The following is an 18,159-nucleotide window of genomic DNA, read 5'->3' on the forward strand; positions in this document are numbered from 1 at the left end:
GCTGTTGTGAATGAGGCCAATTTACATAAATGCACTTTTCTCAGCACGTGAGATAACTCAGCAGCCTTTGCAAAACAAGAGCCAAGTGTCTCTCCCTGGCTGGAAGCCTGTTATCAGCACCGTGGGGCTGGGGATTGCTCTCAGCTCCTTGCTAGGCTTGGCACTATTTGGAAGAATTGGAAGGGCTTCTGTTTTGCTTGGTGGTGTTAAGAACCTTTGACTTACCTGTCCAGCAGTAGCTCTGGAAATAAAGGATCTGTCTGTACTGATGCAGAAGGTGGTTAACTGGAAGAGAACATTCACCCAGACCCACCAGTCAGGAGCAGACCATCAGGGTTCAGCTAAAGAGGCCTAAAAGTGCTCCAATTACATGTACAGTTATAAAAGAGTATTATCTGTGGGAAAAGTACCTGTTGCCACATAGACAGATTCCCAAAGGAAAAATACAGAAAACACATTCATCCTCTTCTTCCATCTATTCTTATATATATATATATAAAAGAAGTCCCTCTAATTGCTCACAGGCAGGCTGCTGGTTGACCATGCAGGAGCAGGGACCCAGCAGTGGCTTTGTTTGGTCTCTCCTGTCTGTGGCTCTTCTTTTCATCTATCTATCTATCTATCTATCTATCTGTCTGTCTGTCTGTCTGTCTATCTATCTATCTATCTATCCTCTACTTCTTTTGATTTTGTTTTCCTGTTTTAGTGTGCTTGTTCCTTTTTAGAGATGGAGAGGAAGGGAGAGACTTTCCTTTGAGAAGTCTGTTTAAATGAACCACTGTGGGAGGCCAACTATTCTTTATAGTCAGTCAAGCCAGTGGAGAAACAACTGCCAGAATATTAAGCTGCATGCTGAATGGGGACTGGAAAAAGCAGCCCTTATATCCAATGGGGACACTCTTATCCAGAATTTGATCCCACTCTTAAGTCAGAAGCCTAAACTTTCAAAAATGACTTCAAACACTTGGTGTCTGGGCTGCCTAAATGCATAACAGAAACATGCTTTGGGTTTGCTTAGGCTTCGGCATAACATCTACATTTGGATTTGCATTAGATTTTAGCAAGCTGCAAGTGCATTTCCATGTCTAGCTCAGCTCTGACAAGAGCTGCAGCTGATCTCTGGTCCTATTCACTCTGTCAGAACATATGTATCATGGCTGCTTCATGCTTTTTCATTTTAGTCCCTTTTCATTCATTCATTCATTTATTTTTATCTGCTCTAGAAGCAGCTAGTCAGCAATTACTTTCATTCCAATATTATTATCATACCATTGGTTTCACACAAAACCAGAAAAAAAAAAGTTTTCAGCAAAAGGTTCTGCCATGTTTCTGGAGCTCCTTCCATATATAGAATCACAGCATGGCTGGGTTGGAAGGGACCTCACAGCCTGCCCCAGCTTCAAACCCTGCCATAGGCTGCCAAATGCAAGCAGCAACATAAACGTGTTTGCAGTCACTTGCCATGTGACTTCTGCAGTGCTCCAGAAACAAGGTGTCTACAGACAGCAGCAGCAGTACAGCAGGAGTTAAGTAGCTCAGGCTTCTGGAAAAATGACCCATGAACCCCATAAATGCTCTCTTTTCTGATTGCTGCTCTGCTATTACTTGCATTTCTCTTCCCTGCTGACTCATGGTGTCAGGCCCTTTGTTGCTGCCTGTTTTTCATTTCTCCAGCCCTGCCTGCTCAGCACTTCTCCAGTTCACCTGGTTATCCCCTTCTGAATGCCAGTTTGTGTTCAGTCCTGGGTCATGAGCCCTGACCCCAGCCTTGTGGTGACATGGGGGACATGGTTGCTACCATCACAGCCTCCAGTGCACCAGGCTGTCCCTCTTGCACAGGCATGAGGACAGGCCTTGTACCCCACCACAATGTTTTAGACAGCAAGTAGCAGATGCCCCAAGCATGTAGAGATACCTTGGTTATTATGCAGAGGCAGGTAGATATAGTGAATCTGACATAGTTCCATTCTCCTGGAAACCACTTCCTTAAAGGTCAGCAATCCAGAATACCTTTGGCTGTCTTGATTTCTGCATTTGAGCCACTTGCATCAGCAGCATCAGTCACGTGCCTGTTTGAAAGGAGCCTGATGATGGAGATGAGGCTGTAAGGCCTTATCCCCACAGGCTTTAATGTCTGTTCTGTCTCACCCAAGGATCCAGCTCAGCTACATTATGATAAATGGTTTTGGAGGCTATTTCACCTTGCCTTAGTTTCTTGAGAGGCATTCACTGGCATTCATTCTGATGGATACTTGCAAACTACTGCTAGGACGTGTCTTTACACTGCCACAATCCATCCCCAAGGGTCTTCTTTAGCAGCCAGAGCCTGGGAAGTTCAGTGAACAGAAACAAAATCACCTGCAGCAGCAAGTGAAGCAGAGCTGTGGTTTCAGCGAAGTAAACAATGCCACTGGGCCAAGCTGAGTTCCACAAAGCAGCCCAGAAACACAGGAGAGCTCCACAGTTGCATGGGGAGCCACCAGTCAGCTCGGCAAGGCAAATGGCTATAGTGAGAGCCTCCTGCCATCCTCAGCTTCCCAGCTCGAGTTCAGTTACCACTGTCCACTGCTATAGATTTGTGTATAGGGTGAGCTAGTAAATTAATGTAAAGCCACTGAGGGTTTAATCACCAGACTGGAAACTGCATCTGTAAAGAATGCCAGATTAAATTCAAAAGCAGTCTGAGCTTTAAGGATGTTAGAATATAGAAAAAGGGAGATGTACTTGCTGAACACTGTTGTGTTTACACAAAGAGAAGGAAGACACAGTCATATTACAAGAGGATGATGAGGACTATGTGCACAGATTAAGAGGCTCGGTTGTGATGTGAGCTATTGAGGGCTCACATGCAAGGACTCAAAGCAGGGGCATAGTGTTGTTTACTAATGTTTGCAAAGACTGGGGATCCTGCAGAGCAAAAGAAAGCAGTCATAAGGTTGGTCTTGGCACCTTGCTCCATTCCTTTCCTCCCAGACTGCAGACAGGCGCTTTTATGCTCTTGCAAACCTATGCCCAGCACAACAGAGTTCAGCTATTGCTTGTAATAAAAAGAAATTTACTTGTGCTGGCAACTCAGCTGTTCCAATTTCCTAAATAGTCTTTGTGATGCAGATGAAGTCTGAGCCCTGGGCAGGATAGGAGATAATAAATATTAAGTGAAAGCCATCTTCACTTGTATCTAGTGATACAGTGAGGATGAGGGCATCTCATGTCAGCTCAGATTGGTGGATCAGGCACAGACAAGCTGCCATTACTGAACGAGTAAGGATGGAATGAGAGGTTATTCAAGGCAGATGTTTCATCTCCCAAATGATTGCATGCAGCTAAGGCCTCTCTGTTTCCTCTCAAGTGCTCATGAATCAAGAACTAGAGGGAGCCATGACGACACAAACAGAAGCTAGGTGGTAAGGTATTTTGGGAGGATGGCTACTAAAAATGAACAGAATCAAGCACTGCATTTTCCAACACTGTTTATTTCTTTTCTGTAGCTCACTGACACAGCTGGATCTGGCAATGGAATAGACTTTTTTTTTCCATAAAGTGTCTACGTGTCATTAGATCAAGGCTAACACTGTTGTTAAAGGCTTTTTGAGAGAGCAGCAGCAGAAGCAATGAGAGGTGTTGGCAGCAGGCCATACAGAATGGGCAGGGAGCACCTTCCTTCCCACAGCTGCAGTGGAGTCAGGGTGCAGAGACAGATATAGTCCTTTTTGTGTCTTGTACCAAACACAGCATCATGGAAAACAATCTGCAGTCTGAAATGGGTGGAGAAGAGGACATGTAAAGTGATTGCAGTCTGCTTTTCACAACACTGTGTACCTGGAGGTACAGCTGCCTGTGACAGTGAGCAGCCTGATGAGGAACCAGGCTGGCAGCAGTGAGACACAAGCTCCTGAGTGGCATTTGCTTGCTGAAGGGAACCACAATTTTCAGGATGCATCTACAGGGACAGACTCTGCAGCCAGATATGCTCTGTTGTTTTTGGCATAGAATTCAAGTATCTAAAGCACTGTTAGAAGAGCTGCCTATCTACTGTCTCCCAGGAGGTGATCTGCATGACGTTCACCAGGTTATGCTACCTCCCCAGGGTGCTTCCTTGGTGCAGGGCCATTCAGCCCAGCTGCAGATAGCAACAGCTCAAATAATGCTTCTCTTCTAAAGGCAGATTGGAAGAAGACTTTCTCCCAGTCATTCTGCTCCTAGCAGTTCCCTGCTCTCCCAGCTTCCAGCCCAGGTCCAACCACTCTGTGTTGCCCAGAGGCTGGGCCATGGGGACAGGAGGACGGCATGCACACAGCATCACTCTCTTTTGCTTTGTTTCATCCAACCATAGACCTTCCAGCGCCGGAATGCTTCTCTGCCAAGTGGTTCCTTTCTTCCAAGCAATCAGCACAGCAGCAGCTGACCCAGAGGTCTTAGCAGTGCAGCGTGCCTCCTGCACCCATTTGCAGCTGGGACCTTTGCTCAGCACTAGAGGCTAAGAAAGGCTTCAGAAAGGCAAGCTGGCTTCTGTAGCCAGCACCAAGCCCTGGTCTTGGCCAGTTACTGTACAAAATGAACAACACACACATGTTATTTACAGACTGTTTTTCACATGATGGAACAGCTTTTGGCTCGGTCTTTCCTGATCTCTGTGTCATTCAGTAAGTCCGTCCTGCTGGGCATCTGTGATGCCCGCTTCAGTCCCCGTTTGGAGTTGGAGCGCTTCAAGTTCTTGTGTATCCTGTTGACTGAGGCGAGCGTGGTCACATGGAAGACATCCCGCACACTGTCCTCTGACACCTTGGAGGAGCACTCAGCATAGGCCACTGCCCCAATCTGTCGTGCCAGCGCACTGCCCTGAGATGCAGAGATGGGGAAAGGAAGAAGGATAGAGGTTAGGACATAGCATCACACAGCAGCATCCTTCATTCCCTTCAGCTCTCCAGGACTGCAGCAAGGTGCAGCATCAGAGCTTGCATCCCTGCACTGGTGACTGCAGCAGTTCCCAGGCTGTGGCCTTGTCCTCACCCCAGTACAACATCTAAGCAGGAGAGCCCAGCTATGCCCAACAAGGAGATGTAGCAACACACTTGTCCTACTTTAGCCAGTCCGAGTTATTAAGCTGGGCATCTCCACTGACTCTGAGGAAAGTCTTCCTGGCTGCTACTCAGGAGGTGGTTCAGCAGAGCAATGTGTCAGAGTGCACCCACGGCTGGGGAGAAGAGTGCTGCAAGTTCAGAGTACTTGAGCCAAGAGCCAGTCAGCTTCAGACAAAGACCACTGGAGGTCCTTTGCTGCTGAGCAACTTATCTGAGGAGGTGCAGGAAAAACGTCCCTGATCCCTGTGGGGATGAGCAGCTGCCCAAAACCCACCTGCTCATGTGTCACTGGGATGAGGCGCTGCTTGGAAAGCTCCCGCAGTGTGTTTAGGTCTGTCCGCATGTCCAGCTTGCAGCCCACCAACACGATCTTCGCATTGGGGCAGAACTCCTGAGTCTCCCCTTGCCACTGTAGCAAAGACAAGAGAGAGAAGGTGCACAGTTGTGCCAGAGGTTGTGTGACAATGGACAGCTTACAAAAGGGTCATGGTTGGAGCAACAAAGCCAATCACAGGGTCTCAGCACAATGGTGACCACCTTGCACAATCCCTGAAGCCCCATCAGCTGGAGTTCACCAGAGCTGCTCTCTGGACCCATAACAATGCATCACCTTGGAAGCCTGCCGTGTGAGGATTTTCCAAACTGTAGTCACAGCTGTTTGGAAGCCAATTAGTTCTTCCTTAACAACTGCCACAGACAATTACAAGAATGGTCAGAGTTAACTTCATGCTACCTTGGTCCAGATATACCCTGCAAACCTGCTGCATTCAAGTTGCTGTGTCCAGCAAGACTGAAGCAAGAGAAGAAGGCCAGGACAAGCATCCACCTTCTTCACTAATAGTACCTTCCAAAGCTTCAAAAAAGATCAATATGCAGTGAAGTGTCTGCAGTGGTAAGTACACCCACTGACTGGGACTAGGGGAGACCTGGGGCTTTGCAAGCACCCTGAGCACCCATTTAGTGCTTGTGGAGCAGCAAACAGATGACAAATACAGATTCCCACTGGCTGAAGATGTCTCTTGGAACTAGCAATTCCATACTGGCTGACAGTTAGGCATATATCCTGGGCAATTAGAAGGGGAGGAAAACCCAACCCATAGCATGGTTTCCAGAACCTAGTGGGGAAAGGAAGTGCCAGCAAAGACCCAAGTTTCTCTTAATATCAGATCAAAGCAACCACAAAATATGGAAAAAATTGTGTTTTCCAGCAGGAGATGTGCTCCAGGCTACAGGTCACTTTCCTGCAGCATAAACTGTCTACCAGGGCTCCCACATGCCCCCACTGCACTGGCAGCAGCCACACAAGGAGGATGCAGCAGTTCATTTGGAGCAGGAATCCAAACACCTTCATTTACTCAAAGGATGAAAATTCCTGCCAAGATGAAGCTACAGGGCCTGTTTTCTGCAGTATGACCCACTTCTCCCATGCCTGACACCATGTGGTGAGCCCAAGATTTGCAGCACCATCGAGCCTTGTCAGAGCAGAGGTGCCAGCCTGTGAAAATCCACTTTGTGGAAAATTAAAAGCTGCTTGCATCCTTTGGGTGGCTCCATCCCCTCAACTGTAAATGCTATGAAGATAAGCCAGGAAGCGGAAGGATAGCAATAATAAAGATTTCCTCTGCTGAATTAGCGTATTTGCCCACAGCTTGAATAGAGAATGTTATTCTCCTTACTCACCTGCTACCAGAAGAAACTAAAACCTATTTCAACTTCATGGTATCTGAAAAATGTGCCTTACCTCCACAGACTGTAAGCCTGTACCAAAGGAAATAAGGCATCTGCTCAGAGGCGCATAAGAAATACCATGACACAGGGCTTAAAAGTCACTGTATAAAACAGACACTACTAACAGCACTGGAAGCATCTGTGAGGCCACACAGGGAAGACCTTGAAGTGAGCAAAGCAGACTCACACAAGAAGCATGCAGACAGACATTAATAAAGCCCAACCCCAGCTAATTATCAATGGGCTTGTATCTCATTAATGCAGAAGAGATTTGCTTGTGTTATCACCCTGTTATCACAAGCAGCAGATGCTTCCAGTCCCCATGAAAGATTCCTGTCCCTGAGTTGGGTGCTGGGAGCTGTCTTGGAGCCCAACCCCAAGCCCTTGGCTGAGCTATCCGGAGGGTCTTCACCCCCATGCCAGGACACTGGAGCCCCAGAGATTCCTCCCAGTGCTGACATGAGAAACAGAACAGATGCCCTCCATTTCTCCCTATCCCCATGCTTGCATGTAAGCACACAGGCAGACCCTATATGAGCACTGCATGCTGCAGTGAGCTGCCTCACTCACGGTGCTCCTTGCAGACAAAGAAATTCATGGGGAACTGCTGTAAGCAAACTCCAGCCAATGGAGCTTTTGGCATTGGTAGCAGCAGTGGGGGACACAGGGCATCATCCCAGCCCAGATATCCTGGGCACTCACCTTCTTGAGCACACTGTCCAGGGTTTCTGGGCGGCTGATATCAAAGCAGATGAGCACAGCATCTGAGTCTGGGTATGCCAAGGGACGGACATTATCATAATAGGCTGAGCCTGCAGAGAGAGAAGTAGTCAGCAGAAAGTCTCATCCATGGGCTGCTTAATATGTGGTAGGACAGGTCAGGATCCTCAGCCCCTCTCTCTGCAAGTCCATAGTTCCAGCAAGAACTGGGGACATGGCCAAATGTGAGCATCTGGGAAGCAACAGGTGGCAAACTGCGCTGTTGGGTATGCTGGATATCTACAGGACTGGGAGCTTGGAAGTGCTTCAGTGTTTGCACAAGGATCCCATCACTTGTCATGCAGTTGCTTTACTCCAAACAGTGGGAAGATGTAGTTGAGAGAAGGCAGGTCATGAGCAGGGCTACTGCTATGTTTTAATCTTCTCAATATCTTTTTCTATATTAAGATATTCTTATTAATATAGAATATTATAATATTCTATATTATATAAAGATTTTTCAATATCTCAATATCTCACAACAACTGTGAGAATTTAAGATAGGTTAAAAAGGAAATTTTGTCTGCTCTGTTTTTATGCTGGAAACAGTCAGACACATTCTTTTTGTATGTGCATAAAAGATGTGCCAGGATTTGGTGATTAAGCTCTGAATTGGAGGAAATGCTGCTGTGCTATGCAGGATTTTTTAAGGAGCAGACTAAAGCCTGGGCTGAATCCTGCACAACTCTGCCATGTACACACACATCTGTACACACAACCCCTCAGTGTGAATTTCAGGCATTAAAGCCATCATCCCGTAATGTTTTTCTTTGAAGTGTATTCTGTATGAAACTGTAAATGCCTCACTTAGCAGTAATGAAGCAATCAGCTCATCACTGCTTAAAAACACTTTTTTCAGTTTTATATTTGGCTTCACAATGGCTTAAATTTCCTGGGAGGATGAGAAACAGCTGCTTATTTATGAAAAAGGGAAGCGAAGGCACTGCCCCTTTTTATGTCTGCCTCCTTGGATGCAGGATGGGGGCACTGGGGATGCTCCACAACACTCATAGAGCAGGCATGCCAGCACCCCATGTGCATTTGGGTTCACAGCAAAGCCAGCTGCAGGGACATTCTGCTGCTGCACTCCCTGCAGCTACAAGTAAGAAAAACCACAGCAGTTTTTTGTCTCTGCAAAGTCACTGGAATGAGAAGTAGCTGGCATCTAGCATGGCAGAAACAGACTACAACCTCTGCAAAGCCCAGCCCTCTTCATAGAGGGAATGTCATGCTTTGTGCATGGAGTCAGTGCCTGGGGTGCCTGGACCAGCACGAAGACACAGGGTGCAGGCTAGGGCACAGCAAATCCTAGGGATCTCTAACCCTACTTCAGGCTCAGGATGCTTCACCTTCTGACGGGCAGAGCTGGCCCCACGAGCAGCCCCATCCTGCAAGTGACTCAGCACTTTTGTTCGCAGCACTAAGCTCTGCAGCACCAAGCTGCCATTTAGACCAAGCTTCCGTACGCATTCTAGATGCAGGTTTGCCTGAAGGGGTTCAAGATCCAGCACGGACCTGCATGCTTAGATCTGCCGGACCCTTTATCAGAACCGTGCACAGCTGCCCCAGGCAGGCGCCTCTGCCTTGGGTGGGAGGGAAGCATTTCCATGTACATCCTCTCCTGGTTGCTCTTCCACATCACATAAACACTGAAGATAAATCTGACCTCCCCCCAGCCCAGGAATGCTCCTTTTGTAGAGATTGGTTTTGGCTCCTTTCATCTCAGACATTACTATAGCAAACTGTATCATAGCAACCTGCTGCTTTCTTCAGCAAGTCACAGACTACATCAGCAGAGTGCACACAGTGCTGCGGAGTGCATTCCGCACAGTTGGTCACTACCCATCCCACAAACCCCCAGCCTGATGTCAGGACAAAGCCGGGCAGTGGCTGGAGATGGCAAAAAGAGGGGAAGGAAGAACTGCCCCAGCTCAAGAACATGATTTTGTTAATGAGATCAAAATTGTCTCTGTATGCTCTAACTTTCTGCTCCAAGGGTAATGGCACTGGCCCCAATGATAGCTCTGCTCACCACAAGCTGATAAACACCAGCATTTTCATGAAGTCCCTTCCCCACTCCAGGAGATCTGTGGGAACCAATGGCTGGCACAGTGCTGTGCTCCAGAATTACATCATCCCCAGCTTTCTCTCAGCTGAAACAGGGAATTCTCTTTGGTTATTTTAATTTTTGAATCTGTTACTTTTTCATGAGGACAAAACACAAACACTTCAGTTCCCTCAGCTCCAGATCTCCAGTTTTACAGGTTCTGAGCACTCAATACCTTTCAGCCATTCCTGCAAGGCACCCTAGAGCCCCACACACTGGCACCTCCAAGCACACATGCACCCAAGACTTGCATATCTGCAGATCCAGCCTTCCTGTTCTGCATGAATTGTTCTCCAACTTGGCAATCAGGTTTGAGAGAAGCAGGACCTGTGTGCATCTGTTTGTGATTAACAAGAGAAAACTGGAGCAAGCCAGTTCCCAAAAACAGATTAAAAATAAAATCCCTGTGGTTGTTGTCTGAAATTCAGAGGTTGGTACAGCAGCTTGGCACTCGGACGCAGCGATGCTGCTCTCAGGCAGGAGATCAAGTCCTGACCCAAACTCCTGAACCATCATCACATGCTTTCCCCATACTTTCAGGTACGTTACTATTATATAAAGCAATAGTGAATGTGATGGCTTCTCTGACTGGTAGCTCCTCTGCCAGGGCAGATGATCATGAAAGCGTTAATAATATATTTTATTTATATCACGCCTTTAAAACTGGGAAAAAAAAAGGTGCAGGAAGCTGTCACCATGGAAGGAGACATGCTTCCACCCTACCATGGTGGAAGCAGCATATCCACATGAGAAAGGCTGTTTCATGGAACAGCCCAGCTTAGCTTTGCCTCTTCACAGGAGCAAAGCATAAAAACACCTGAAAACCTGATTGTGAATTGGAGAGACAGAAGTGGCAGCTGTCCCACACACTCTGGTCAAGGAAAGAGCCCAGTCCCCAGGGTGAGCCTGCAAAAATCTCAGCTGCTTCTCCAAGACAGCAAGGATGCTTCAGAGCTAGCATTTCCTCTGCAGATGTAATGAGGGGGCACAGAGTCACCCAAAGTACTTCCCCACCACTAGTAAAGGGGAAATAAGCCCAGAGGAACAGTGACAGTTTGCAGTAGAGGGCAAAAAAAGGAATTCACCCTCAGGGAATACTTGAGAGCAGCAGCTAAACAGCCCTAAGGGTCAAGCCCCATCCTTTTGACCTCCCTGGGGCATACCATGAAAAAAAAATGGTTATTCTGAGGTCCCTGTACTCAACTCAGCTTGACCATAGGGAGCTTGAAGAAGCAGGCAGAACACAAGCTTGTCACAGGAGCTCCCTGGTGGAAGATGGAACATGATGCAGCTTCATGACCCTGCGTGGGGCAACCAAATCCCCATTGCCCCTCCCCAGACACCACAAATTCTCCAGGACACCAGCATCAAGTGGTCTGCTCCAGGAAGGGGCTTCTTGTGGCCTCTCACTCACATACAAGGACCTATGAGCACAGTCTTATGCCTTGGACATATGGAGTGCCTTTTCAAGAGCAGCATTTGAAGAGCAACAGTCCCATGTGCAACCGCAGAGCAGCACCACCAAGCCTTTGAGGTGGGGCACAGCCCCAGTACCTGGCTGGGGCTCTACACAAGGGTGCTAGCAATCACACCCATTGCAGCCAACAAGGGAGGCAAACAGGAACCAGAATTCCCTTTCTGGCTCTTTTGCCACAACACAAGGGCAGCTGGCATTGCCTCAACCTGTTTGTCATCATTCTATTGGGCGTAACAAGGACTAGGAGTGGCAACAAATTCCCACAGACCTCTGGCTTTGGGGAACACATCTGTGGGTTGAGTGAGCACAAATTATCTTTATGCAATGCCACACATTTCCAGTTTGCTGTGTGCAAGCAGCAGATTCCTCCCCAGCCTCTTGCCTACCAGATAAAGTTTCTTCCCTTAGTTTTTCCATTAGGAAAGCTGGGCCTGCACACCTGTGAAGTTTAATTCCATGCTGATCTAATCCACAGGATCTAGGGCAAAGAGGAAAGCTGCACCCAGACCTCTTCCGCGGAGCTGGTGGCACAGCACCAACCAGCTCCTCTGGTGCTCTCCCTGCCACCAAGTACTCACAGGACCCCCACTGAGGCATAGTGAGGGGCACCCCAATGCCAGGCAGGTGGAAAGGCAAAGCCATAACTCTCAGAGGACAGGGGTGAGAGTCCCCGGCTCCAAGGATTTTCAGCAGCTGCTTTACATGATCGCCTGGCTAAGGAGCTGCTGCTTGATGGATGTCTTAGGCACAAGGGATGCCACCAAGGTGATCTCGCAGCAGGGTGAGAAGCAGCCTCTGTACCACACAGCACCCACACCATGCCCAGCTTGACATATCACAGGGACTCTGGTGTCCCATCCAGTTCTCTCACATAATTCCAGGTCTCCTCAGATCCATTTTCCACCCACTCCAGGATAAGCATTTCTGCTGCAGCTCTTTAAACTTCTGTCTGACTGGTTCCTGACCTGCCTGAGAATGTGACCCAGCTACACATATTTTCAGGCTTAACTACGTCTTTGTGCTGAGGCATAAGACAAGTATGCTCCTTTGAGGCTCCCAGCCTCAACAGGGAGCATGGGAGGAGGTATTTTGGTATGGAAAGGGCAGCTCCACATTCTTCTCTGCTTCAGAGCACATGGGAAGAGGCAGCCATTGCAATCCCAGAGCTGTGTGCTGGGAATCCCCGGCCCTAGCATCAGTGGAGATGCCATTGCTAAACTCAGCCCCTTTCAGCTCTCTAATCTCATCAACATTCCTGGGTAGTTCCCCTAATGAAGGGGCCTTATCAGAGCCTGTTGGTTCCCACACAGCCATACCAAGGCAGACTGTTTGCTGAGCACAGGCAAAGAGGGAGGCAGGGTGGGATTTGCACTTTATAATGTTATTCTTGTTTTGAAACTGAATCTGCTTATGAGACACAAGACTTTTGCAAAAAGGCTGGCAGCCATGCAACTCCCCTGCTGTGAGCTGCAGGGCAGAACAGACAGATCAGTGTTGTTGGGTCAGCTTGGGTTCTGTGGGGGCAGGAAAGTCCTCTCAAGCAGCTTTGGAAGATAGCAATGAGCACATGCACGGCATAGTGCCAGTCCTTGGTATTCCTGTAAGCCACCAGCACAGACATCCCATTGCGGGCAGTTCTGTTCTACAGCAGGGGATGCATCAGCAGGGAGGGATGCATCAGCAAAAGGTGCACCAGCTCACATGGCTGCATTGCTGAGAAGCCGACTTGCCTGTTATGACTGCACTCACTTCCCACCACTGAAGCATAGGAATACAACTCGCCTGCACTGTGCAAAGCAAGATGAGCAGTCACAACATCAGCTAGCAGGCTGTGCAGAATGTAAACTCTTCTTCACGTGTCACACAGCATCACTGAGTATCCAGGAGGCACCCAGCCCTTTAGGAGCAGCCCTGACCAGCCAGCAGGCATTCCATCACACTGGCGTTTCCCCCACACCACCATCATGCTGAGAAACTGTTTCTGTACCAAGCACATTTGACCAAAATGGGAGGAATTGGCCAAAATAGAAATAGAAAGAGCAGCAAAACAGGATGTCCTCCACTGAGAAGCATAGCACAGCAGCTGCCCCATCTCCTCTGCACCTTTGATGTCCTCTTGCACACAAAGACATCAAATTGTTTTCTAATGGATGTTGTAGGAAATGGCTTGTAGCAGAAATGGAGGGATGGGACATCCCTACTGTGCTGTAAAATGGCACCTGGATCAATTTCAGCCTCACACTGTGCACAGAGGTGGGACTGAGTTAAAAAGTGACAGATCCAAAACACAAGCAGTACTATGGGGTCAGGCTCAGACTTAGCCCTCTTTATTCCAGCAACAGGCATTTGGATCAAAGGCATTTCAGTGGGCAAACAGGACCTGTACTTGCCCTGTCTGAAAGACTCCCAGTATGGCTAAGACTCCAGTCCTCCTTCAGCCTTTGAAAAAACTAATCAAGGGTTACAAGACAAAGAAAAACCCAAGGTCCTAATACAGTGTGGCAGCCATTCAGTTCCTCATCACTCCTGCCCACAGTATGGCAATGTTTCTCTAACTACATTTACTGCCTGTTTGCCACGCACTAATATCACAGGAGCAGCCAATTCACACTTAAAGGCTGCATTTCCTAAGTTCCCCACAGCAGCTAGTGCTACATATCCAAGGCGCAGACAACACCCCAACGTGGGCAGGGATTATTGAGAGAAGCAGCCAGGCAGGCTGGGACTGCTACAGCAGGTTTTCCAGGGCAGCTGCCTTTCACTGGTGCCCATAGGATGATGCTTAGCACCTGTGCAGTCTACAGAGCCACTCACCACTCTTACAGCTGACTTCATAGCAAAGAACTCAACAGTCCCTGTCCAGATTTGTCTACTGATTTCTGGAGGAAATTACATCTTCAGCTTCAATTACTTAAATAAGAGGTGGAAAATGTTTAAGACGTAAAAGAGGGGAGCAGATTTCCAGCAACTCCCTTCCTACTCTTGCTGGCAACTAACATTGCTAACAACAAACCCCTGACCTCAACGCTGCTTCAAAGAGGCAACAGGTAACAGAGGGAAGGGAAAGTGCACCCAGCACTTGTCTTATGCATTAGGAGGATGATCAACCACTCTCAAACCCTTCAGCTCAGTTGGTTCAATTTGCTATTGTGCAAAGCTTCTACCAAAAGCTGTTTATAAGCATCTCCAAAGGGTGGTGGAAATACAGCAGCAGGTTGCAGACTATGGCTAAAAATGTCGGTTTGATTACTAGAATAGATTGCTATGTATTACTTTGCAGGACTGTTTATTGACACGTAGCTCTTCTGTATTTCAAATGAAAGATGCAAAAGAAGGCAATTTATCTGGAAAACTATCTATTGAAATCTCTTTACAACAAAGCTCTTAAAAAGGGTGAAAAAAATTCAAAGCCCATTTCCTCTTGGCTGAAGAGATGAGCACTAGACAAACTTGTATCTTTTGTTGAAAAGTATAAAAATGAATACATGATAGCATCAGATGCAGGTATCAGGTCCATATACATAGATTTAAGGCCATTTTATCATGTTCTTTCAACATTTTTAAGATAAAAGCTAAACATCACAGAAATTTCCTAAAAAAAGCCACACAGTGCACTAAGCGTGTTTCCACACACACCAAAGGTGAAGTTTTTCTCAATCAAATGCAGACAATCAGAACAAAGCTGCTGAGCGTCAAACAAAAGCAACACAACCAGTCCCCTCCCATCAGCTGCAGAAATCTCTAGTTTGGAAACCCCCAGGGCTCACAACTCAGCAGGCAAAAGACCCCTGTTTGTTTCAGGGCACAAAAATCTGCCAAGTTGTGAAGCCTTCGGTAGAGGCTTAATAAACATTTTACAATTTAAAGCTGTCCAAAAATCAGTAAAGCCACTGCTCTAATCAGAGCTCTGCTGAATGTATGGCCATAATCTGATGGATGTAAAATTATAGCGAGGAATTTGAGTGTACAAGACCTAAAACTGTCTAAGGCCATGTTTTAATTTACTTTTGTTCTTGAGCCCTAAGAAGACTTCATTTGTAATAAAAACTCCAAAAATTATGGGGAAATACCATCAGCAAGTCCATTATGTACGTACACCACCAGAGCCCAGCATTCAATTGTATTATGCATATCATAGCAGTCCGAAAAGGACATCAGAAATAAAACTAAAAGGTGCACATAACCTTTGTTAGATGCCAATATTTTTATTAGCTCTGCATAAAGCAGTTCACATACAGCTCATGTCTCCCCAGAGAGACAGTAAGAAGTTTGAAAAGGGTTTTGTAGAGCTGAGATAGCTTGTGCCTAGGGCTCCCTGCAGTATCACAACTGAGGACGCAGATGAAGAGGCAAAACCAAACCAGAGCACACACACACACACAAAAAAAAAATAATAAAATAAAATAAAAAACGAAGCAGCCCAGCAGCCCTCCTGGAGTGAGTGATGAAAGGACAACACATTCCCACTACACATTCCTCTCCAAGGTGAGGTCTCCCATCTCGGCTGCACCTTGCTTTCTTCCCCATTCTTTCCCAGCCTCATCTCAAGCCTCAAAACTGGTTTTGTTGGTGCTCGGCTGAGCGTCAGGTCTGAGACGCACCGATATGCAGTCAGCACCTAAACGATGTGCAAAGCCAACCCCAGGCTGGGAGAGAGAAAGCCGCAAAATCCGGCGCAAAGACATGGAAGGATTAACATTGAGAGGGGGATTTCAGCGTTTGACGCCTGCTGCGGACCCCGCAGAGGCCGCATCGAGCCCCGCCTCACCCCTCCCCGAGCCCACCTGAGGTGTCCCACATGTTGAGCTCAGTGCGCTGCTTGTCAATCTCGAAGCTGGCCGTGTAGTTCTCGAAAACGGTGGGCACGTAGCTCTAGGTAGGGAGAAGGAAGGTGAGCCGCGTAGAGCCGAGCCGAGCCGAGCCGCGCCGCGCCTCCGGCCGCCCCCCACCGTCCCCCGCACACCTCCGGGTAGCAGTCCTTGGCGAAGACGTGCAGCAGTGCAGTCTTGCCGCACTGCGTGTCCCCCACCACCACGATCTTGCAACGAGACAGGTGTCCCTCCATGGTGCGGGGCCGCGCCGGCAGCGCCGCCGCTTTACGGGGACCGGCCCCCGCAATGGCCGCGCCCCCGGCCCCGACGGCACCAACCGGAGCTGGAGCTGGGCAGGGCTACCCGGCCACTGCCGCCCCCAGCCGCCTCCCGGCCCCGGGATCGGCTGCCCGACCCTCGCCGGGCCGCTTCCCTTCGTTGATCCCCGGGATGCAGCGTGGGAAGCGGCTCCGGTGTTACCGGGAAGCCCACACCGGGCTCCATCACATGTTTCTTCTGATCCAGATTCCTGCCGCAGCGCATCCCGTCCACCTGCCTCCTCACCTCTCCTTGCAGCCTTCAGCAACAGTGAAAATGTGTGGGTTTTTTCCCACCCATAAGATCTGGCAGACACAAGAGGCCCAATCCATCCCCAAGGTGGTGCCGGGTATCGCAGATGTCCAAGATCAGACTGCTAAGGACTTGAGGGCAGGTTTGTCATGCCTCTTGCAGCACCAGTGTCCAGCTTCCTACCTGGGCCTTCTAGCTATGGCACCAGTAAAGAACTATGACTTGCTCCTATGCAGAATTTCAGCAAAAAATGGGAGCACATTAGCATTTTAAATAGCTCTATACAAGTGTTAAAAATCATGTATCTCTGATGCACACAGCCACATTATGTGGGCAAAAACAGGAGGCTTGTCATCTGCCCAAGAGCACTGGCTGCACAGCAGCAGTCAGTTCTGCTTTCCATTTCTCCCTGGTTATAAACAATGCAGATTTCAGGCAGTGTTTTTAATTAGCAGAATGATTGAAAACTGAAGGTTCCTTTCCTGATAATATTGGCCACCCTGAAGGAGATTTACCATAACAGCAAACCTTCATTTGTCAGAGACAAACCATCTGTCACAAAATATAGTAAATATAATAGAGACAGTAAAGACAAAGCAAGACTGGGGAAGTGGAAGTTAAAATGTTTTGGCAGGAAAATCAGATTTATTAATGGACTTAGACAGCAGTTTGTTTTTGCGGAAATTGTAGTCATTTCTCATCTATAAATATCAGTGCTGTGCATGAAGTGGGGATGAGTACAGCCCAGAGGTATGGGGTGAGGCATGGGGTGAGGCACACTGCCACACCAGTACCCAGTGCTCAGGAGCACTGCTCTGCTCTCTGCTGTACCTCAATAGAAATATATCTCAGTGTCTTTTCTTCTAAGAGTTCACTGGGATCCTTCATTGGACAAAGAAAAGCTTCCTCTGCACGGAATGTTTGAGACTTTGCAACCCCCCATAACTGCATTTGCCTTCGCCTGGGGAGGGTGTGCAGCTGAGAGCGCCTTTTCTGCAGAGCCACTTGGTGTAACTGCACCTTTTGGCAAGCAACACCTGCAAAATATATAATGGGCACTTTTCAGAGTGGGCTACAGGGAGAGATGTGCTGTGACTGTCACCATTGCAGGGGAAGCAACAGATGGCTCCAGCACATTTGTTCCCAAAAATGCTCCTCCAGCAGCTGCATTCTGCCTTGCCAATCCATGCTCTCTTTGCATCACACCATGACACTTTCTGTATTTTGATGGTGTGCATTGTATTTGTCTCAGCCTGGAACACCTTATTTCCACTGTGTTTTCCCTGGTGAGACTCTAACCCTGGAGCAGAAAGTAGGGACTTCAATTTTTTATTAGCTCTACTCTTGAGTCTTTTTTTGGGACCTGACAAACATGTGAAAAAGCTTGAAGCTTGCAAAAAAAAACCTGCAGAATATCTCTAACTGTTAACACTTGTCAGCTAAACTAATCAGTCCTGAATGGTGTTGTGTCATACGATAGTTTCTCCTGGAAGTTGAAGAGGTGGAGAAGCACAGAGTTTGAACACAAAGAGCAAAAGATACAAATCAACAGCAAATGGAAAGGTTAAGAGAAAGGAAAAAAAAAAAGCCAACCAAACCCTTTTCATGTGTCCAATCTGTTTATAG

At 47.8% G+C, this 18,159-nt stretch overlaps 1 protein-coding gene across 1 annotated transcript; it reads right to left on the reverse strand.

Annotated features, from left to right (window-relative positions):
• Positions 1-3,467: 3,467 nt before the first annotated feature.
• RND2 (Rho family GTPase 2) lies at positions 3,468-16,278 on the reverse strand. The gene is made up of 5 exons (XM_065749079.1): positions 16,116-16,278; positions 15,937-16,024; positions 7,512-7,621; positions 5,356-5,490; positions 3,468-4,839 (listed from the first exon to the last, which is right to left on the reverse strand). Exons 1-5 carry the CDS (start codon positions 16,215-16,217, stop codon positions 4,591-4,593), a joined length of 684 nt encoding a protein of 227 aa, XP_065605151.1. The 5' UTR covers positions 16,218-16,278; the 3' UTR covers positions 3,468-4,590.
• Between the last annotated feature and the right edge of the window lie 1,881 nt (positions 16,279-18,159).

The sequence above is a fragment of the Cyrtonyx montezumae genome, unplaced genomic scaffold (assembly GCF_038088225.1).
Source record: "Cyrtonyx montezumae isolate F1298 unplaced genomic scaffold, pur_monq_1.0 scaffold_58, whole genome shotgun sequence".
Taxonomy (NCBI): Eukaryota; Metazoa; Chordata; class Aves; order Galliformes; family Odontophoridae; genus Cyrtonyx; species Cyrtonyx montezumae.